Source organism: Oncorhynchus mykiss, chromosome Y (assembly GCF_013265735.2).
Source record: "Oncorhynchus mykiss isolate Arlee chromosome Y, USDA_OmykA_1.1, whole genome shotgun sequence".
Classification (NCBI taxonomy): domain Eukaryota; kingdom Metazoa; phylum Chordata; class Actinopteri; order Salmoniformes; family Salmonidae; genus Oncorhynchus; species Oncorhynchus mykiss.
Window position 1 is genome coordinate 32,876,345 of NC_048593.1, and position 24,175 is coordinate 32,900,519.

Below are 24,175 nucleotides of genomic sequence, written 5' to 3' on the forward strand. Positions count from 1 at the left end.
TCAAGATGTTCAAATGTTCATAAATGACCAGCATGGTCGAATAATAATAAGGCAGAATAGTTGAAACTGGAGCAGCAGCACAGTCAGGTGGACTGGGGACAGCAAGGAGTCATCATGTCAGGTATTCCTGGGGCATGGTCCTAGGGCTCAGGTCCTCCGAGAGAGAGAAAGAAAGAGAGAATAATCTTGTGCTTGTGCTTCTAGTTCCGACAATGCAGTAATAACCAACGAGTAATCTAACCTAACAATTCCAAAACTTCTACCTTATTCACACAAGTGTAAAGGGATAAAGAATATGTACATAAAGATATATGAATGAGTGATGGTACAGAACTGCATAGGCAAGATGCAGGAGATGGTATCGAGTACAGTATATACATATGAGATGAGTAATGTTGGGTATGTAAACAAAGTGGCATAGTTAAAAGTGGCTAGTGATACATGTATTACATAAAGATGCAGTAGATGATATAGAGTACAGTATATACATATGAGATTAGTAATGCAGGGTATGTAAACATGATATTAAGTAGCATTGTTTAAAGTGGCTAGTGCTATATTTCTACATCAATTTCCATCAATTTCCATTATTAAAGTGGCTGGAGTTGAGTCAGTGTGTTGGCAGCAGCCACTCAATGTTGGTGGTGGCTGTTTAACAGTCTGATGGCCTTGAAGCTGTTTTTCAGTCTCTCAGTCTTTGCTTTGATACACCTGTACTGACCTCACCTTCTGGATGATAGCAGGGTGAACAGGCAGTGGCTCGGATGGTTGTTGTCTTTGATGATCTTTATGGCCTTCCTGTGACATCGGGTGGTGTAGGTGTCATGGAGGGCAGGTAGTTTGCCCCCGGTGATGCGTTGTGCAGACCTCACTACCCTCTTGAGAGCCTTACGGTTGTGGGCGGATCAGTTGCCATAACAGGCGGTGATAAAGCCCGACAGGATGCTCTCGATTGTGCATCTGTAGAAGTTTGTGAGTGCTTTTGGTGACAAGCCGAATTTCTTCAGCCTCCTGAGGTTGAAGAGGCGCTACTGCGCCTTCTTCACGACGCTGTCTGTGTGGGCGGACCAATTCAGTTTGTCCGTGATGTGTACGCCGAGGAACTTAAAACTTACTACCCTCTGCACTACTGTTCCATCGATGTGGATAGGGGGGTGCTCCATCAGCTGTTTCCTGAAGTCCACAATCATCTCCTTTGTTTTGTTGACGTTGAGTGTGAGGTTATTTTCCTGACACCACACTCCGAGGGCCCTCACCTCCTCCCTGTAGGCCGTCTCGTCATTGTGCAGCTGTACACGACTGGAACATAATGCCCATGGTCAATTTGGTTTGACATAAGATATCCTTATGGGGCTCGTTAGGGACCATAAGTAAATTACACAATGTACATGGGACAATACTTCAATGCCCAGTTGATTAATGAATTCATGACTACTATGAATAATTCTGAGTACATGTGCATCATCAGCAGTGGGTAAACTAGAGGTGTTGATGATCATGATGATGCTTTGCGATGATGATGATGGATGGTGATAATGGATGCTGACAATTTATTCATTTATTTTTTATTTTACCTTTCTTTAACTTGGCAAGTCATTTAAGAACAAATTCCTATTTTCAATGACGGCCTAGGAACAGTGGGAACAATTTGTACCTTGTAAGCTCAGGAATTTGAACTTACAACCTTCCAGTTATTAGTACAAAGCTCTAACCACTAGGCTACCCTGCCGCCCCAGGGTGGCCTGGTGGTGATGATGGGGATGTGACAATGATGGTGGTGACGATGACGATGATGTGATGATGGTGACAATGGTGATAATGGATGGTGATGATGATGATGGATGGTGATAATGGATGGATGGTGATGATGGATTGTGATGATGATGGATGGTGATGATGATGATGATGATGATGATATGGTGATGATGGATGGTGATGATGATATGGTGATGATGGTGATGATGATGATGATGGATGGTGATGATGATGGATTGTGGTGATGATGATATGGTGATGGAGATGTGATGATGGATGTGATAATGGATGGTGATGATATGGTGATGATGATATGGTGATGGAGATGTGATGATGGATGTGATAATGGATGGTGATGATATGGTGATGATGATATGGTGATGGAGATATGGTGATGATGGATGTGATAATGGATGATGATGATGGATGGTGATGATGATGGATTCTGATGATGATGGATGGTGATGATGATAATGATGATGTCTGTTGTATTCTCAGGTAATGCTATCAGTTATTTAGGAGGCTCTTCCCCTCGCCCTGTGGAGAGCACCACCCTGCCCCCTCGTCACCACGCATCAGCCACCCCCTCTCCACACATCTTTCAGGACAAGGACAAGATCAATGTCAACGTCAACATTTTATCAGAACGCAACAGTGTAAGTACTCTTCACTGCCTTACCAAACCCAGTCTGCATAAAGGCTGTACACTAACTTAAAAACAATGGTGGACAAAAAGCTTGTTCCGTGGGTTTTTCTAAAGTTTCTTCTCACTGGGTCAGGGATGCTCTGTGAACTGCATGATGACCTATGGTGTGACATGAGCGCCAACGGAGCTGCCTGAGTGTCAAAGCTCACTTACAGACCTGACCTGAGATACACTCCCAACACATCTGTCTCAACACAAGGCTCACAGTCAACACATTACTGACGCATTGAACAGAGACCCAGGATTTCCTCCTTAGCTTTTTTTCTCACTATCTCTCTGTCCCTAGCTTCCTCTCACTCCCTCTCTCACAGTGTGTGAGGATTAGGCAGAGGTGTTTGCAGGAGGGAGCATCAATCCTCTTGAGTTGTTGATATTCATTTATTCACACCCATCTGTCTCCTATCTTCCTTTCTCTTGCCATCCTAATCCTCCTCACTCCCTTTCTCCTCTCCTTTACACAGTTCCAATCCCTCCCTCTCTTCTCTACTGCTAACCTCTAAGTCTCTATTCCCACAACAAGATATGAAGGAGCATCTGAGGAGCGGAGTGGCGAAAGAGAATTCTACTTTTCAATTCACATTACATCCTTGCCTTACCTTTCGTTGTCGCTGACAACACAACATTCTTGGTATGCAGCTCAAATTGACTGTAAATATCACAGTAGCCACTAGCCAGTAAGCACAAACTATTCAACAATGACAGAAACTTATCTTGTAAAACATATTACACTATTGAATAATGCAACCAAACCATAATACACTCTTCAATAATGCACCAATTCAAGGCATGTATGTGCAGACAATTAAAGGGTTTATTTTTGTTGTCTGTAGGCTACACTCTTTACATTTTAACTTCAAGACAAAAGCACAGAGTTACTATGACAGCCTTCATCAAGTACGGTTAGCCTATCAAAAATGAATGATTGATTGATTATGATTGATCACACAAATAGAAAAGTACAGTAGGCCTACCTTACAACAAACCAGGCTTCATTTAGATTAATATGGGTCTCTCGAGTGGTGCAGTGGTCTAAGGCACTGCATCTCATTGCTAAAGGTGTCACTACAGACCCTGGTTTGATTCCAGGCTGTATCACAACCGGCTGTGATTGGGAGTCCCAAAGGGCGGCGCACAATTGGCCCAGCGACATCCGGGTTACGGTTTGGCCGGAGTAGGCCGTCATTGTAAAAAATAATTTGTTCTTAACTGACTGAAAACATGGGTATAAGTGAATTCACCACGACAAGCTCTTTTATATGGAAGCCCATACCTGCCACCAAAAATATATATAAAAGAAAATACCTCATGATTTGCCAACTTGCACAATTAGTCTGTGATTCAGTCTGATCAACTGTAGTCTACTGTTAACAACTACAGCTGCAGGCAGCTGAGAGAAGCCAAGGCACTCTGATCTTATCTGGGCCTGGCCAAGGGAAACGTAATGTGATGTTTTTATAGCCTAAGCTACAGTTGAAGTCTGAAGTTTACACACACCTTAACCTCGTGGTGTTCAAACTCAGTTTTTCACAATTCCTGACATTTAATCCTTGTAAAAAATCCCTGTCTTAGGTCAGTTAGGATCACCACTTTATTTTAAGAATGTGAAATGTCAGAATAATAGTAGAGTGATTTATTTCAGCTTTTATTTCTTTCATCACTTTCCCAGTGGGTCAGAAGTTTGCATACACTCAATTAGTATTTGTTAGCATTGTCTTTAAATTGTTTAACTTGGGTCAAACGTTTCGGGTAGCCTTCCACAAGCTTCCCACAATAAGTTGGGTGAATTTTGGCCCATTCCTCCTGACAGAGGAATAACTGAGTCAGGTTGGTAGGCCTCCTTGCTCGCACACGTTTTTTCAGTTCTGGCCACAAATTTTCTATAGGATTGAGGTCAGGGCTTTGTGATTGGCACTCCAATACCTTGAATTTGTTGTCCTTAACCTCTCTGGTACAAGTGGGATGCTAGCGTCCCACCTTGACAACAGCCAGTGAAATTGCAGGGCGCCAAATTCAAAACAGAGATCCCATAATTAAAATTTCTCAAACATACAAGTATTATGCACCATTTTAAAGATAAACTTCTTGTAAATCCAACCACAGTGTCCGATTTCAAAAGGGCTCTACTGCGAAAGCACACCATGCGATTATGTTAGGTCAGCACCTAGTCACAGAAAACCATACAGCCATTTTCCAGCCAAGGAGAGGGCTCACAAAAGTCAGAAATAGCATGAAAATTTATCACTTACAGTGCCTTGCGAAAGTATTCGGCCCCCTTGAACTTTGCGACCTTTTGCCACATTTCAGGCTTCAAACATAAAGATATAAAACTGTATTTTTTTGTGAAGAATCAACAACAAGTGGGACACAATCATGAAGTGGAACGACATTTATTGGATATTTCAAACTTTTTTAACAAATCAAAAACTGAAAAATTGGGCGTGCAAAATTATTCAGCCCCCTTAAGTTAATACTTTGTAGCGCCACCTTTTGCTGCGATTACAGCTGTAAGTCGCTTGGGGTATGTCTCTATCAGTTTTGCACATCGAGAGACTGAAATTTTTTCCCATTCCTCCTTGCAAAACAGCTCAAGCTCAGTGAGGTTGGATGGAGAGCATTTGTGAACAGCAGTTTTCAGTTCTTTCCACAGATTCTCGATTGGATTCAGGTCTGGACTTTGACTTGGCCATTCTAACACCTGGATATGTTTATTTTTGAACCATTCCATTGTAGATTTAGCTTTATGTTTTGGATCATTGTCTTGTTGGAAGACAAATCTCCGTCCCAGTCTCAGGTCTTTTGCAGACTCCATCAGGTTTTCTTCCAGAATGGTCCTGTATTTGGCTCCATCCATCTTCCCATCAATTTTAACCATCTTCCCTGTCCCTGCTGAAGAAAAGCAGGCCCAAACCATGATGCTGCCACCACCATGTTTGACAGTGGGGATGGTGTGTTCAGCTGTGTTGCTTTTACGCCAAACATAACGTTTTGCATTGTTGCCAAAAAGTTCAATTTTGGTTTCATCTGACCAGAGCACCTTCTTCCACATGTTTGGTGTGTCTCCCAGGTGGCTTGTGGCAAACTTTAAACAACACTTTTTATGGATATCTTTAAGAAATGTCATTCTTCTTGCCACTCTTCCATAAAGGCCAGATTTGTGCAATATACGACTGATTGTTGTCCTATGGACAGAGTCTCCCACCTCAGCTGTAGATCTCTGCAGTTCATCCAGAGTGATCATGGACCTCTTGGCTGCATCTCTGATCAGTCTTCTCCTTGTATGAGCTGAAAGTTTAGAGGGACGGCCAGGTCTTGGTAGATTTGCAGTGGTCTGATACTCCTTCCATTTCAATATTATCGCTTGCACAGTGCTCCTTGGGATGTTTAAAGCTTGGGAAATCTTTTTGTATCCAAATCCAGCTTTAAACTTCTTCACAACATGATGCTCTCTGCGCTTTTAACGGACCTCTGAGACTATCACAGTGCAGGTGCATTTATACGGAGACTTGATTACACACAGGTGGATTGTATTTATCATCATTAGTAATTTAGGTCAACATTGGATCATTCAGAGATCCTCACTGAACTTCTGGATAGAGTTTGCTGCACTGAAAGTAAAGGGGCTGAATAATTTTGCACGCCCAATTTTTCAGTTTTTGATTTGTTAAAAAAGTTTGAAATATCCAATAAATGTTGTTCCACTTCATGATTGTGTCCCACTTGTTGTTGATTCTTCACAAAAAAATACAGTTTTATATCTTTATGTTTGAAGCCTGAAATGTGGCAAAAGGTCGCAAAGTTCAAGGGGGCCGAATACTTTCGCAAGGCACTGTATATATCTCCCAAGATGGCATAGCAGTTCAGACGTATTTTTGTCCTCGTCCTGTCGTGTCCCGTATATATATATATTTACAACTTTTTTTTCACATACATTTTTAATTTTCCAAAAACTCATCTTCAGAACACTCTCCTGCAATCCGTTTCACCAATTTAGATTTATATAAAAAAGTATTATTTACCTCAGATCTGTGATCATCCGAGAGGCTAGCCAGAAATTAGCCAGAAGCTAGCCGGGAGCTAGCCAGAAGCTGGTCCAGAAGCTACTCTGAAGCTGGTTCAGGGGCTAGTTCAGAAGCTAGTTAGCTTATTTACTGGCTAATCGTTGGTACTCAGCTGACCACGGTTTGTGGTCATCGGCTGTCCTTTGGCTCGAGAATCTATCGCCAGTTTTGTACGACGCGGTGCAGCGCAGCGCGGCTCGGAGCGGAACATATCGGACCAATTTTTCTCTCCATGTCCCTGGATTTCGGCCGCTGGCTCTGGACGTCCATGCCTGGATCTCGCAGCTAGCTAGCTGCTATCCGTGTGACTATCGGCTTTCGTCGATTCCGGAGCTAACATCAATTGTTCCGGAGCTAGCCAGCTGAAGAGTTCCATCAATCACTCCTGGGCTGCAGTCACCTATCCGGACCCGTTTTGCTGCCTACGCGGAGCCCCACCGGGCCTTCACGGCTAGACTGCCGACGTTGTCTACCCGAGGGAACTGTCCGGCTGGCTCCTCCGGCGCAACGTTGCCTGGGCGCTCATCTGCGGCCTGCTAGCCGTTGGCTATCTTATCGGCTGCTATCTGAATAGACAATCGGACAATTTTTATTTTATTTTTATTTATTTATTTATTTTTCTTCGTGGGCCTCTATAACTATATCTATTGTTTTTATTTTTGTTGTTGTTGTGTGATTTGGATTCATCCCCTCTACCACACGGAAACCCACTAATCTACTGACGGAACGCAAGAGTTGGCTAATAACAGACCTCCATCTTATGCTAGCTTGCTCCTATGCAAGCTTGCTACCGATTTAGCTGTCCAAATCGCCGTGACCCCCAACCAACCTCTCCACTCACTGGACCCTTTTGATCACTCGACTGAGCATGCCTCTCCTTCATGTCAATATGCCTTGTCCATTGCTGTTCTGGTTAGTGTTTATTGGCTTATTTCACTGTAGAGCCTCTAGTCCTGCTCATTATACCTTATCCAACCTATTAGTTCCACCACCCACACATGCAATGACATCTCCTGGTTTCAATGATGTTTCTAGAGACAATATCTCTCTCTTCATCACTCAATACCTAGGTTTACCTCCACTGTATTCACATCCTACCTTACCTTTGTCTGTACATTATACCTTGATGCTATTTTATCGCCCCCAGAAACCTCCTTTTACTCTCTGTTCCAGACGTTCTAAACGACCAATTCTTATTGCTTTTAGCCGCACCCTTATTCTACTCTTACTCTGTTCATCTGGCGATGTAGAGGTGAATCCAGGCCCTGCAGTGCCTAGCTCCACTCCTATTCCCCAGGCGCTCTCTTTTGACGACTTCTGTAACCGTAATAGCCTTGGTTTCATGCATGTTAACATTAGAAGCCTCCTCCCTAAGTTTGTTCTATTCACTGCTTTAGCACACTCTGCCAACCCGGATGTTCTAGCTGTGTCTGAATCCTGGCTTAGGAAGACCACCAAAAATTCAGACATTTTAATTCCAAACTACAACATTTTCAGACAAGATAGAACTGCCAAAGGGGGCGGTGTTGCAATCTACTGCAAAGATAGCCTGCAGAGTTCTGTCCTACTATCCAGGTCTGTACCCAAACAATTTGAACTTCTAATTTTAAAAATCCACCTCTCTAAAAACAAGTCTCTCACCGTTGCCGCCTGCTATAGACCACCCTCTGCCCCCAGCTGTGCTCTGGACACCATATGTGAACTGATTGCCCCCCATCTATCTTCAGAGCTTGTGCTGCTAGGCGACCTAAATTGGAACATGCTTAACACCCCAGCCATCCTACAATCTAAACTTGATGCCCTCAACCTCACACAAATTATCAATGAACCTACCAGGTACCTCCCCAAAGCCTTAAACACGGGCACCCTCATAGATATCATCCTAACCAACTTGCCCTCTAAACACACCTCTGCTGTTTTCAACCAAGATCTCAGCGATCACTGCCTCATTGCCTGCATCCGTAATGGGTCAGCGGTCAAACGACCTCCACTCATCACTGTAAAACGCTCCCTGAAACACTTCAGCGAGCAGGCCTTTCTAATCGATCTGGCCGGGGTATCCTGGAAGGATATTGATCTCATCCCGTCAGTAGAGGATGCCTGGATATTTTTTTAAAATGCCTTCCTAACCATCTTAAATAAACATGCCCCATTCAAGAAATTTAGAACCAGGAATAGATATAGCCCTTGGTTCTCCCCAGACCTGACTGCCCTTAACCAACAAAAAAACATCCTATGGCGTTCTGCATTAGCATCGAACAGCCCCCGTGATATGCAGCTGTTCAGGGAAGCTAGAAACCATTATACACAGGCAGTTAGAAAAGCCAAGGCTAGCTTTTTCAAGCAGAAATTTGCTTCCTGCAACACTAACTCAAAAAAGTTCTGGGACACTGTAAAGTCCATGGAGAATAAGAACCCCTCCTCCCAGCTGCCCACTGCACTGAAGATAGGAAACACTGTCACCACTGATAAATCCACCATAATTGAGAATTTCAATAAGCATTTTTCTACGACTGGCCATGCTTTCCACCTGGCTACTCCTACCCCGGTCAACAGCACTGCACCCCCCACAACAACTCGCCCAAGCCTTCCCCATTTCTCCTTCTCCCAAATCTGCTCAGCTGATGTTCTGAATGAGCTGCAAAATCTGGACCCCTACAAATCAGCCGGGCTAGACAATCTGGACCCTTTCTTTCTAAAATTATCTGCCAAAATTGTTGCCACCCCTATTACTAGCCTGTTCAACCTCTCTTTCGTGTCGTCTGAGATTCCCAAAGATTGGAAAGCAGCTGCGGTCATCCCCCTCTTCAAAGGGGGTGACACTCTTGACCCAAACAGCTACAGACCTATATCTATCCTACCATGCCTTTCTAAGGTCTTCGAAAGCCAAGTCAACAAACAAATTACCGACCATTTAGAATCTCACCATACTTTCTCTGCTATGCAATCTGGTTTCAGAGCTGGTCATGGGTGCACCTCAGCCACGCTCAAGGTCCTAAATTATATCTTAACCGCCATCGATAAGAAACATTACTGTGCAGCCGTATTCATTGATCTGGCCAAGGCTTTCGACTCTGTCAATCACCACATCCTCATCGGCAGACTCGACAGCCTTGGTTTCTCAAATGATTGCCTCGCCTGGTTCACCAACTACTTCTCTGATAGAGTTCAGTGTGTCAAATCGGAGGGTCTGCTGTCCGGACCTCTGGCAGTCTCTATGGGGGTGCCACAGGGTTCAATTCTCGGACCGACTCTCTTCTCTGTATACATCAATGAGGTCGCTCTTGCTGCTGGTGAGTCTCTGATCCACCTCTACGCAGACGACACCATTCTGTATACTTCTGGCCCTTCTTTGGACACTGTGTTAACAACCCTCCAGGCAAGCTTCAATGCCATACAACTCTCCTTCCGTGGCCTCCAATTGCTCTTAAATACAAGTAAAACTAAATGCATGCTCTTCAACCGATCGCTACCTGTACCTACCCGCCTGTCCAACATTACTACTCTGGACGGCTCCGACTTAGAATACGTGGACAACTACAAATACTTAGGTGTCTGGTTAGACTGTAAACTCTCCTTCCAGACCCATATCAAACATCTCCAATCCAAAGTTAAATCTAGAATTGGCTTCCTATTTCGCAACAAAGCATCCTTCACTCATGCTGCCAAACATACCCTTGTAAAACTGACCATCCTACCAATCCTCGACTGGCAATGTCATTTACAAAATAGCCTCCAATACCCTACTCAACAAATTGGATGCAGTCTATCACAGTGCAATCCGTTTTGTCACCAAAGCCCCATATACTACCCACCATTGCGACCTGTACGCTCTCGTTGGCTGGCCCTCGCTTCATACTCGTCGCCAAACCCACTGGCTCCATGTCATCTACAAGACCCTGCTAGGTAAAGTCCCCCCTTATCTCAGCTCGCTGGTCACCATTGCATCTCCCACCTGTAGCACACGCTCCAGCAGGTATATCTCTCTAGTCACCCCCAAAACCAATTCTTTCTTTGGCCGCCTCTCCTTCCAGTTCTCTGCTGCCAATGACTGGAACGAACTACAAAAATCTCTGAAACTGGAAACACTTATCTCCCTCACTAGCTTTAAGCACCAACTGTCAGAGCAGCTCACAGATTACTGCACCTGTACATAGCCCACCTATAATTTAGTCCAAACAACTACCTATTTCCCTACTGTATTTAATTTATTTATTTATTTTGCTCCTTTGCACCCCCATTATTTTTATTTCTACTTTGCACATTCTCCCATTGCAAATCTACCATTCCAGTGTTTTACTTGCTATATTGTATCTACTTTGCCACCATGGCCTTTTTGCCTTTACCTCCCTTATCTCACCTCATTTGCTCACATCGTATATAGACTTGTTTATACTGTATTATTGACTGTATGTTTGTTTTACTCCATGTGTAACTCTGTGTCTGTAAGGGCGTTCGTCTGTAGGAGGAGGAGAAGCGGACCAAAGCGCAGCGTGGTGGTTGTTCATATTTTAATAAATCACTACACATGAACAAACTAACGAAAACAAGAAATGTGAGAACGCAAAACAGTCCTATCCTGTGACGACAAACACAGTGACAGGAACAATCACCCACAAACACACAGTGAAACCCAGGCTACCTAAGTATGATTCTCAATCAGAGACAACTAATGACACCTGCCTCTGATTGAGAACCATACTAGGCCGAAAACATAGAAATGCCCCAAAACATAGAAAAATAAACATAGACTGCCCACCCAACTCACGCCCTGACCATACTAAATAAATACAAAACAACAGAAATAGAGGTCAGAACGTGACAGTACCCCCCCCCAAAGGTGCGGACTCCGGCCGCAAAACTTTGACCTATAGGGGAGGGTCTGGGTGGGCGTCTGTCCGCGGTGGCGGCTCTGGCGCGGGACGCGGACCCCACTTCACCATTGTCTTAGTCCGCCTTATTGTCCGCCTCCCTGGCTTACTCACCATGGCCACCCCTCTCAATGACCCCACTGGACAGAGGGGCTGCTCGGGACAGAGGGGCAGCTCGGGACAGAGGTGAAGCAGCTGCTCGGGACAGAGGGACAACTGCTCGGGACAGAGGGGCAGCTGCTCGGGACAGAGGGGCGATAGCAGCTCGGGACAGAGGGGCGATAGCAGCTCGGGACAGAGGGGCGATAGCAGCTCGGGACAGAGGGGCGATAGCAGCTCGGGACAGAGGGGCGGCAGCTGCTCGGGACAGAGGGACAGCTGCTCGGGACAGAGGGACAGCTGCTCGGGACAGAGGGGCAGCTGCTCGGGACAGAGGGGCAGCTGCTCGGGACAGAGGGGCAGCTGCTCCGGGCGGAGGGGCTCTAGCGGCCCCTGGCTGACTGGCGGCACTGGCGGCCCCTGGCTGACTGGCGGCCCCTGGCTGACTGGCGGCCCCTGGTTGACTGGCGGCGCTGGCGCTGGGCTGACTGGCGGCACTGGCGGCCCCTGGTTGACTGGCGGCACTGGCGGCCCCTGGCTGACGGGCGGCACTGGCGGCCCCTGGCTGACGGGCGGCACTGGCGGCCCCTGGCTGACGGGCGGCACTGGCGGCCCCTGGCTGACGGGCGGCACTGGCGGCCCCTGGCTGACGGGCGGCACTGGCGGCCCCTGGCTGACGGGCGGCACTGGCGGCCCCTGGCAGACGGGCGGCACTGGCGGCCCCTGGCAGACGGGCGGCACTGGCGGCGCTGGGCAGACGGGCGGCACTGGCGGCGCTGGGCAGACGGGCGGCACTGGCGGCGCTGGGCAGACGGGCGGCGCTGGCGGCGCTGGGCAGACGGGCGGCGCTGGCGGCGCTGGGCAGACGGGCGGCGCTGGCGGCGCTGGGCAGACGGGCGGCGCTGGCGGCGTTGGGCAGACGGGCGGCACTGGCGGCGCTGGGCAGACGGGCGGCACTGGCGGCGCTGGGCAGACGGGCGGCACTGGCGGCGCTGGGCAGACGGGCGGCGCTGCCGCTGGGCAGACGGGCGGCGCTGGCGCTGGGCAGACGGGAAGCTCAGATGGCGCTGGGCAGACGGGAAGCTCCGGCAACGCTGGGCTGAGTAGCTCTCCTAGCGCCGAACAGGCGGGAGACTCCGGCAGCGTTGGAGAGGAGGAAGGCTCTGGTAGCGCCGGAGAGGCGGGAGACTCCGGCAGCGCTGGAGAGGAGAGAGCCCCTGCAAGGATGGGCCGGAGAGACAGCCTGGTACGGGGAGCTGCCACCGGAGGGCTGGTGCGTGGAGGTGGTGACGGATAGACCGGGCCGTGCAGGCGCACTGGAGCTCTTGAGCACCGAGCCTGCCCAACCTTACCCGGTTGAATGGTCCCGGTCGCCCTGCCAGTGCGGCGAGGTGGAATAGCCCGCACTGGGCTATGCAGGCGAACCGGGGACACCGTGCGCAAGGCTGGTGCCATGTAAGCCGGCCCAAGGAGACGCACTGGAGACCAGATGCGTAGAGCCGGCTTCATGGCACTTGGCTCGATGCCCACTCTAGCCCGGCCGATACGCGGAGCTGGAATGTACCGCACCGGGCTGTGCACCCGCACTGGGGACACCGTGCGCTCCACAGCATAACACGGTGCCTGCCCGGTCTCTCTAGCCCCCCGGTAACCACAGGAAGTTGGCTCAGGTCTCCTACCTGGCGTAGCCATACTCCCTGTTAGCCCCCCCCCAAGAAATTTTTGGGGCTGACTCCCGGGCTTCCTTGCCAACCGTGTTCCCTCATATCGCCGGCTCCTCTCTCCGGCTGCCTCTGCTCTCCTCGCTGCCTCCACCTGTTCCCATGGAAGGCGATCCTTTCCCGCCAGGATCTCCTCCCATGTGTAGCAACCCTTGCCGTCCAACACATCATCCCAAGTCCATTCCTCCTTGTGCCGCTGTTGCCCGTTACCACGCCGCTTGGTCCTGTTGCGGTGGGTGATTCTGTAAGGGCGTTCGTCTGTAGGAGGAGGAGAAGCGGACCAAAGCGCAGCGTGGTGGTTGTTCATATTTTAATAAATCACTACACATGAACAAACTAACGAAAACAAGAAATGTGAGAACGCAAAACAGTCCTATCCTGTGACGACAAACACAGTGACAGGAACAATCACCCACAAACACACAGTGAAACCCAGGCTACCTAAGTATGATTCTCAATCAGAGACAACTAATGACACCTGCCTCTGATTGAGAACCATACTAGGCCGAAAACATAGAAATGCCCCAAAACATAGAAAAATAAACATAGACTGCCCACCCAACTCACGCCCTGACCATACTAAATAAATACAAAACAACAGAAATAGAGGTCAGAACGTGACAGTGTCGTTGTATGTGTCGAACTGCTTTGCTTTATCTTGGCCAGGTCGCAATTGTAAATGAGAACTTGTTCTCAACTTGCCTACCTGGTTAAATAAAGGTGAAATAAAAAAATAAATATATATAAACTCCCAGTAATTTATTGGGTAAATCACCAACGTTTCGGCATCACTGTGCCTTCTTCAGGGTGATGTCATGAGTGCTTGTGCAACCAATGACAATAGTGAGGGGTGTGTCATAATTATTAGATTGATTAATTAAATCAACACAATAGTGATGACATACTGTATGAGTGTCTTTTTAATTACCCATCAAAGACCTAACGATGCAACCCTGCATACAGCCAGCTCAGCCCTGTTAGTTTTTTGTTTGTTTTTGTCCGATCGCAATTGTTGTCTTTTTGTCTGTGTAAAGGGTTTTAATGTTTTCATCCTCTCTTGGACGAGGAGTTTTTCCAGGAGTTTATTAAAAACCATATAACCTGATTAGAAAAGTAATCTGGTCCCATCATAGCCCGTATCATAGCCCATATAAAATGTTTTTTTTTTACAGCTGATTTATTACTATGACCTATGCTGCAACTAGGGTCCGGAGTTGGTTAGGTTAGCCTACTAACAGAGCAGGAAAATGTCTAAGGAAAACAATTTCCCCCCTACCGCTCGCTCCAGGACCTGCCACCTCTGAAATCACCACACAATGTTACAAATGAAAGTCTCAAAAATAAGGAAATTGTCTAAACATTGCTGCTGTTTCAAAAACATTGCTCTGCTTTTACCATTTGTACTGTAGGAGTGTTGGCTCAATGAGACATTGGGGGCAACTGTCCTCCGGCGGTAGCGTTCAAGACATAGCAAGTACGCAAGTTTACATTTGAGTAATATGTGTAGCCGATGGTATTTTTACTCTACTAGTGTATTAAGTGTGAAGAGGCTGTAAGCCTCCCTCCCCCTGAGTGCAGGTTCAAGATGTTCCTTTGTAATACACTTCTCACTCGGTTGATCCAATACCATGACCAAGATTCTCACCTTTCTTTCTAATAAAAAAAGATGCTGACACCTTTTGGATTCTGAATTCAACACCTAAGTACAACATGTTTCGTTTGATGCTGAGTTGCCATTCGTGTCTTTTAGGAAGCTCATGACTACTCACTGCAAATAATGGATCTTATTTTCTTCCAAGCTTGATTTTCTAATCCAATTTTCTATCACTATTTAGTTCTACCAAGCAGATACAGCATGCACAATATGTGGTAGTTACCTGCAAGTTCTGCTCCCTTTATTTGAAACTAACTGCCCAGTGTTTCCAGATTTCCATGAATTAAAACGCAGCTTTTCTGTGTTGGAATGTTGTCTACGTATACCGGTCGTTAAAAATATTAACGCGAGTAGACTAGTGATTGGCCAGCTCATCCTCTAGAGCGCTGATTGGCCAGCTCATCCTCCTCAGGGAGATGACATGTTCTATGAGGAAATAGCAAACATTTAGTTAAATGGTTAGTTTGAGATACATGTTTGAGTTGTTGTTTTTTTTATGTTTTTTTTCTCCAACTTATGCTTTGGCCACAAATACGAGTATAGGATGAGCATTATTTTGAAATGAATTAACAGAATATGAACTATTAAAAGTCAGATTTTCCCTGGGCAGTTACTTTAATAACAAATGACTTATTATATTACATCCCCTCTGTCTTTCAGGTGGAGGACAGCGAGGAAGAGGAGGTAGAGGAGGAAAGCCAGGAATTCAATGTTATCCCACTGTATTCTGAGAAGGAGAAGTCTAGTGTGGGCTCCGGGACCCGAGGAGGCCGTAGAGGAGCGGCAAGCCAGACAGCACCCATGCTGCCCCTGCTGCTGCCTGCTGCTATGCTGGGCTGGTGGTGTCCGGTATAACGAGCCCCCCTACTACCCCTTTTACGATCAGCTACAGTATCACATTCACTGGGTCACCTCCACTATGGCACTGAGACTGATGAGGAGACTTAAGGCTGAGGGAAGAACAACCACAATGAGGAAATGGACATTCACACCTTTCTCCTATGGCACTCTGTCTGACATTCACACCTTTCTCCTATGGCACTCTGTCTGACATTCATTTCATGCTTTCTGTTTTCCTTTGTTACTTTCCATCATTATTTTTCTGCAATATCTATCTCTCCTGCTCCGACTGCTCATGGTCTTTAGTAGTCCTAGCTGCCCATCTCTATCTCTCCTGCTCCGACTGCTCATGGTCTTTAGTAGTCCTAGCTGCCCATCTCTATCTCTCCTGCTCCGACTGCTCATGGTCTTTAGTAGTCCTAGCTGCCCATCTCTATCTCTCCTGCTCCGACTGCTCATGGTCTTTAGTAGTCCTAGCTGCCCATCTCTATATCTCCTGCTCCGACTGCTCATGGTCTTTAGTAGTCCTAGCTGCCCATCTCTATCTCTCCTGCTCCGACTGCTCATGGTCTTTAGTAGTCCTAGCTGCCCATCTCTATCTCTCCTGCTCCGACTGCTCATGGTCTTTAGTAGTCCTAGCTGCCCATCTCTATCTCTCCTGCTCCGACTGCTCATGGTCTTTAGTAGTCCTAGCTGCCCATCTCTATCTCTCCTGCTCCGACTGCTCATGGTCTTTAGTAGTCCTAGCTGCCCATCTCTATCTCTCCTGCTCCGACTGCTCATGGTCTTTAGTAGTCCTAGCTGCCCATCTCTTAGCTCTTCTCTCTCACATCAGTACACATGGAGTTGAACAAGCTGTGCAGATAAATAAATAAATGGATGAATTAATAAGGTCTGTCTGGATGAATCGATGTGGCTGTCTGTCCAGTGCCTGCCTCAAGATTGGGCATCCAGCTCCACTCTCCCTCTTCATGAGGAACCCACATCGCCCAAGGCCAGTAACAACACCTATCTCAAAGAAAACATGACCAATGATTGGTGGAACCATGATAGTTCATTCCTTTTGATATATCTTCATATCTTCTCTCTCCTTTGCTATCTTCCCTTATTTCATCATGCTATGTTCCCTTGGATAGCAGGGTTGTTGGGTAAGCCACTTTGTCTATGTTGTCTTTGCCATAAGCCAATAACTAAAGAAAAGATAGATTGAGGGATGATGTTGTTTTGTAGTTCTTCCTCCTATCTCTATGTTGCTCCCTTTGTTTGCTTCCTCCTTCATCACTTCAGACTAGATGCCACTGGCCCGTTGTTTCCCCTCTCTAGTTCATACACCACTTATTCTCCGCTTAGTTGAGGTCTGAAAAATCCACCACAGGCACAATGAGACAAAATTCTAGTAATGACAACGGTCGAGGAAAGCGGAATAAGCAATAAAACATGAAATCAGATAGCTCAGCAGGCAGGTGCTGAGGCCGTCTGGGTTTGGGCTCAGGGGAGAGAGGAACCAATTTACTGCTGTCGGAGGTTCACAAATGCTTTCTGTCCCTAGGTGTTGTTATGGTTTTGGAGAGACAATATCACACTTAGCCATGCTTTTCCTGACTGTGTTTGATCAGGGAGAAAGTGGGGAGATGGGGTACTATAGAGCCTCTGGCAACTCTGATCATTGAGCATCACATTGAGCCTTTCTCTCTCTCTCTCTCTCTCTCTCTCTCTCCCTCTCTCTCTCTCTCTCTCTCTCTCTTTCTCTCTCTCTTTCTCTGCCTGATAAATCTTTTGCTGATGTCAATGTTTTTTTTTCTTGCATCACTAATGTTCTTGTGAACTTGGAGGATTAGCTCCCACCTGAGTGGAAGTAGGTACAATACTGTTGGTGCTGGTTAAAGGGGGACCTACTTTACTGTGGAATTGTGAACGTGACGTTTATTTATCGACATCTTTCCCTTCTTGAGGGAGATGTTAGATAAGACTCATGTTCTCACAGATAATACATGATGCTTAAAAGAGATAAATATTTACTGGGCATATCAGTGCTACAGATGCCTCTGCCAGCAGCATACCACCCAGCATCCCACTGCTGGCATGCCTCTGAAGCTAAGCAGGGTTGGTCCTGGATGGGAGACAAGATACTGCTGGAAGAGGTGTTGAAGTACCAGTAGGGGGTGCTCTTCCCTCTAAGGAGATCCCATGGCTGTGAAGGGGACACTGCCCTGCATATGGTGCTGTCTTTTGGATGGGACTTTAAAACGTCCTGACTCTCTGTGGTCAATAAAGATCCCATGGCACTTATTGTAAGAGGAGGGGTGTGACCCTGGTCTCCTGGCTAAATTCCCAATGTCATGCCATCAAATCAAATTGTATTTGTCACGTGCCGAATGTAACCTTACATTGAAATGCTTACTTACAAGCCCATAACCAGCAATGCAGTTTAAATAAAAATATATGTTAAGTAAAAATTAGATGAGTAAAGAAGCCTTTTGGACCTAGACTTGACACTCCGGTACTGCTTGCCGTGTGGTAGCAGAGAGAACAGTCTATGACTAGGGCGGCTGGAATTTTTGACAATTTTTAGGGCCTTCCTCTGACACTGCCTGGTATACATGTAGAGGTCCTGGATGGCAGGAAGCTTGGCCACAGTGATGTACTGGGCCGTAAGCACTACCCTCTGTGGTGCCTTGCAGACAGAGGCCAAGCAGTTGCCATACCAGGCAGTGATGCAACCAGTCAGGATGCTCTCGATGGTGCAGCTGTAGAACCTTTTGAGGATCTGAGGACCCATGCCAAATCTTTTCAGTCTCCTGAGGGGGATTAGGTTTTGTAGTGCCCTCTTCACGACTGTCTTGGTGTGCTTGGACCATCATAGTTTGTTAGTGATGTGGACACCAAGGAACTTGAAGCTCTCAACCTGCTTCACTACAGCCCCTTCAATGAGAATGGGGGCTCGGTCCTCCTTTTCCTGTAGTCCACAATCCTCTCCTTTGTCTTGATCACGTTGAGGGAGAGGTTGTTGTCCTGGCACCACACAGCCAGGTCTCTGACCTCCTCCCTATAGGCTGTCTCATCGTTGACTGTGATCAGGCCTACCACTGTTGTGTCATTAGCAAACTTAATGATGGTGTTGAAGTCGTGCCTGGCCATGCAGTCATGAGTGAACAGGAAGTACAGGAGGCGACTGAGCACCCACGCCCGAGGGGCCCCCGTGTTGAGGATCAGCGTGGCGGACGTGTTGTTACCTACCCTTACCACCCGGGGGCGGCCCGTCAGGAAGTCCAGGATCCAGTTGCAGAGGGAGGTGTTTATTCCCAGGATCCTAAGATTAGTGAGGAGCTTTGAGGGTACTATGGTGTTGAACGCTGATCTGTAGTCAATGAATAGCATTCTCACATAGGTGTTCCTTTTGTCCAGGTGGGAAAGGGCAGTATGGAGTGCAATAGAGATTGCATCATCTGTTGGGGCGGTATGCAAATTGGAGTGGGTCTAGGGTCACTGGGAGAATGCTTTTGTGAGCCATGACCACCCTTTCAAAGCACTTCATGGCTACAGACTTGAGTGCTACGGGTCGGTAGTCATTTAGGCAGGTTACCTTAGTGTTCTTTGGCACAAGGACTGTGGTGGTCTGCTTGAAACATGTTGGTATTACAGACTCAGACAGGGATAGATTGAAAATGTCAGTAAAGACACTTGCCAGTTGGTCAGCACATGCTCGGGAGTACACATCCTGGTAATCCATCTGGCCCTGCGGCCTTGTGAATGTTGACCTGTTTAAAGGTCTTACTCACATCGGCTACGGAGAGCCACCTTACCTGGTAAAATAAGGGTCAATAAATAAATAATTGCATCATCTGCCACCAGTGTCTAAGAATGGATGGGACCAGGGTGAGGGGGGGTAGCTGTGACTTCATTCTGAGTGTTAATTAAGCAGGCAAGATGGCATAAGTGGAGCCCAACACCCTCTCCAATCTGGACAGTGACGTTCATGATGACTGTTGTTGTTTTTTAATAGGCAGTCATTTCTCACTGCTTGGCAATGGATCATTATGCTAGTGATCGTCAAAGTGAGTGACAGCACCAGAGAGGATACGAGAGCGGCAAGCCTTGATTTACACACTGAAACATCCTAAGTAAATATGAGCATAAGCCATACAAGCAAACAGCAAGAGTTATCGAGCGTGCCAACTCTGAATTTTTAACGTTTGTACAGCTGTACACATATTTCCCTCCCCGGCCCAAATGCTTTAAATAATATCCAAAGATGTCTGATTTTGCGTTCTATTACCATACCCAATGTAGAGTTGATATATTTTTTTCGTACTAAAATAAATCCACGGATAAAGGGAGAGGTAGGGAGGGAGGGAATGAGAAAGTGAGAGAGTGGGGGATTTGGGAGAATGACCGACATAGATGCAGAGAGACTTAGAGAGAGAGAGAAAGACGGCAATGGCTCCTAAAGGCTCTCAGTAGCATTAGTGTTGTCGTCAAGCCTCTGAGATGTATTTTGGTGCCTGTGGCTACGAGGCGAGTGTCTGTTCCACTGCACTACCTCTGTGCTTTAATGTGCCTTCACCTCAGTTTCTCCTCACAGACAGACAGCGCCACTCTCCCATACATACTGTACATTCCCATCACTGTCTGTCCTCAGGTCCATGTTACGATCAACTGCTACCCCTCACAGACAACATGCCTCTACGTCTACTACTACTTCTGCCCATCTTTTCATTTCATGTGGAAACAACAAACACTGCACCATCAAATACGTGCAAAGATTGTCTTTGTTATTGTTGGTATGTATACTTTAAACCAAAAATGTATATACATTTGTGTGGTTTTGTTTTCTCTTGTTGTCGTTATAATCCTTGAGATTGGACTGTGCCATATAGGGTTGTGTCTTCCCTGTTACACCCCATATTGGATCTTATGTAATTCCTCTTGTAACTGTTTATATGCATTGATTATGGTCAAGCATCTGTCAGTCTCTGTGTCTGTAACAGTGTAACCCTGTTGTTCTGCAGTGTTCTGTTTGTGTTGCTGGCGTTGGCACAGGTATAAAACAGTAACGACACAGCACCTCCATAGCTTGACCTTGATGTCCATGTTGATGGTCATTTTAAGTCGGGTATATGATGATCATCATGTTCCACATTAGAATCAAACTGCTCATTTACTCAGCCAATGCCACCAAGCCCATCTCAGTCGTGTGAAATAGGATTAGCGGTCTGAATCACACCACTCCTGAGAGTTGTTGCACTCTGTGGAAACGGTGTAAGACCACTTCTTGAACGTGATCCTCAGTTGGCAGGCTGGTTAATACATTCAACTTGAGCAGTTGCCTGCCTCTCTGCCAGCCTTCTAGAACAGTTTTGGGCTCTGTCCATTAGTATCAAAATGGTTGACATTTAGAAAATGGACCCGTTATTTATGGCTGAGGCCAGTGAAAGACTTAGAAATTATACATGTAACATAGTAAAGCGCATTGCACTGAAGTGCCTATGAATACTTCAGTTGGAGCGAGGAACGAAGGACTCTAGGTGGTCTGAGTTGAACATGAAACAGCCACTGGATTAGCAGAAACATTAATCCTTGTTTTAATAACGAGTTTTTCTAGAACTTCAGAGAGTTCAGGAATGCCAAAATGTCCCAGCCATCAGCGCTGTTTTAAGCCACACAGTGCACTGATCACCCCTACCTGTGTCACCATCCATCCACCTCCTTGGCCATGAGTTCAGTCTGGCCCGATTCCTAGCTGGTGAAATTGGTTTACAATCAGGTGTGAGCTCTGTGTGGTTCTTCATTAAGAGTGAGAAATGTACAATGCTGTGTGAAAAAACAACTACATACAATAATAAAAAAATCATCAATTCATGTTTTCTATGTGCATTTGTTTGCATGTCTAGCCTTTTTGGGGGATCTGAAGCTCATGTTTTTACCAAAATTCCTACCCATTTCTCTGGAACATAGATCAACACTGATCTGCAGCTTTATCTGAGCAGATGAAATGTTAGACGAATTGATGGGTTTGATGACTGGGTGATGCAGTTTTATTGCAGGTGCATTAAGTACACTATTCAGGACAAAGGCAGGGGACGGACCTTGCCAAACCCCAAAATCTATGAATTGAGAAATATCATATTTCGAAAAGCTTTAAGGACAAATCTCGAGGACATCAGCTTAGATTCATGCATTAAATAATGACCCACTCATTTGAGATACCCCCTCCCCAAGGTTACAAATATTTTCACATGACCCTCCCCTTGTACTGTAAAATACATGGAACACCCTCCCCCTCATAGAATTAACTAAAAATAATGTTTACGATCATAACAATAACTGTGGTGACCCTGTTTTTATAAACATTGAGATTTACTTTGCCACTTCAGCATGCTTTTGTGGCACAGTCGATGCCACGCAGGGCTACGGCCCAGAAGGTTGAGGGTTTGCCGGCCACCATAGACGAGCTCATGACAAACAGAAAATGCATCCCTCCCTACCTTACAGATTTCTCCAGTATCAAAGGCTTGGCTTGACAATCTCTGAATGTCATGAAACTTTTTGTAGTAGGGAATCCGGACTGAGGCTGAGGCTGGGGGCAATGAGATTAGGAACCGGGTAAGCAGGTCTGGAGCGGAATTCAATGAAGGAGTAGAGCGGGGATCCAGGGCAGGGAAGCAGGCCTGAGGAGATGAGTGACTGGAGACAGTGACCAGAGTCAGAGCAGACTGTAGCGGAGAGAAAAAGCAGCGTGAGGCCAGGGAAAACGGGCACAACAGGATAACCAAATCTATGCAGGAACAAACAGCTAGAAATGCAGACTCCTCACACAATCACATGCACAGAGAGAGAGGGGGAGAGAGAAAATGAGAGCACTGGGGGAGTGGGGGCAGTAGGGTATGGAAATCACGTAAGAGTGAGGGCTCCAGAATGTGACAGCGGGGCACGCAGCAGCGCTCTCAGGCCTGTATCCCTCCCAGTCCACCAGGTACTGCCAGCCATAACCTAATGGCGCACGTCCAGAAGCTGCTGGGCGGTGTATGCAGGATGGTTATCGACGATCCGGGGGGTGGCGGAGCTGCTGCAGGAGGAGACGGGGCTGGAGCAGACAGGTTTCATCAGGGATTCATGGAAGGTAAGGTGGATCCTGAGAGAGGCTGGGGTTTTCAGGCGCAAAGCAGAGGGGTTAATAACATGGTCAATTTCAAAGGGACCAATGAATCGGGAGTGAAAGTTCGAAAAAGGCCCTTCGAAGAGAGCCATACCTTTTGACCTGGGGTGTAGACTGGAGCTGAGGCCCGATGACAATTGGTTTTGGACTGGGTCCTGTCGGGGGCATGAAGAAGGGCAGCCCGGGCCTTCCTCCAGGTACGATGACAATGGCGCAGATGGTCCTGGACAGAGGGGACCGTAACCTCGACCTCTTCAGCAGGGAACAAGGAGGGTTGGTAACCCAGAGCACATTCGAAAGGTGACATACCTGACGAGGCGTTGGTGAGGGTGTTGTGGGCATGTTTAACCCAGGGTAGCTGAGCACTCCAGGAGGATGGGTTAGCAGAACTCACGCAGCGTAGGGCAGTCTCCATCTCCTGGTTGGCCCGTTCGGTCTGGCCGTTGGTCTGGGGGTGATATCCAGAAGAAAGACTGACATTGATACCAAGAGCTGAACAGAAGGATCTCCATACCTGGAAGGTAAACTGGGGTCCCCTGTCGGAAACGATGTCAGTGGGAATGCCATGCAGACGAAACACATGGGATACTAGCAGGTCCGCAGTTTCCCTGGAGGACGGGAGCTTGGAGAGGGGAATTAAGTGAGCCGCTTTGGAAAATCTGTCAATAATGGTAAGGATGACAGGGTTACTGTTAGATGGGGAAGGCCAGTGACGAAGTCCAGAGCTATGTGTGACCAGGGGCGACTGGGTATGGGAAGAGGGCGAAGCAGCACGGAAGGGGTTTAGTGAAGGTTTTGTTCCGGGCACATACCGAGTAGGCTGAGACAAACTCCCGGACATCTCACCATTGTGGGTCACCAAAAGCGCTGACGCAGGAAGGCGAGGATCCGGTTCATACCAGGGTGACAGGTGAGGTGAAGAACATCAGAGCGAACACAATCTGGAACAAACAGAGCATTACTAGGACTGTTACCCGGGTCAGGCTGGTTCTGCTGAGCCTGGCCGATATGGGACGCGATCTCTCAGGCGAAAGCGATGCACGTGGATGGCACAATGGATTCTGGCTCGGTACCCATGTTGCCGGTGGTGAACTGGCGGGAGAGGGCATCAGGCTTGGTATTCCTCGAACCGGAGCACTAAGTGAGTATGAAATTGAATCTTCCGAAGAACAAGGCCCACCTGGCTTGCCAGGAGTTCAGTCTGGATGTACAGTCTGGATGTCAGTCCACACGATGAAGGGGGGTACAGAGCCATCCAGCCAGTGATACCATTCCTCAAGAGCCAGCTTAACTGCCAGGAGTTCCCGGTTTCCAA

At 47.1% G+C, this 24,175-nt stretch overlaps 1 protein-coding gene across 1 annotated transcript in view; it reads left to right on the forward strand.

The window, feature by feature from the left end:
- Positions 1 to 16,592, forward strand: part of LOC110510101 (GDNF family receptor alpha-4) — a 32,900-nt gene extending 16,308 nt beyond the window's left edge. Inside the window, exons 7-8 of the mRNA XM_021591432.2 lie at positions 2,254 to 2,411; positions 15,525 to 16,592. Of these exons, the coding sequence (XP_021447107.1) occupies positions 2,254 to 2,411; positions 15,525 to 15,719 (353 nt within the window). The 3' untranslated portion in view covers positions 15,720 to 16,592. The remainder of the gene's footprint in view (positions 1 to 2,253; positions 2,412 to 15,524) is intronic.
- The last annotated feature ends 7,583 nt before the right edge of the window (positions 16,593 to 24,175 follow it).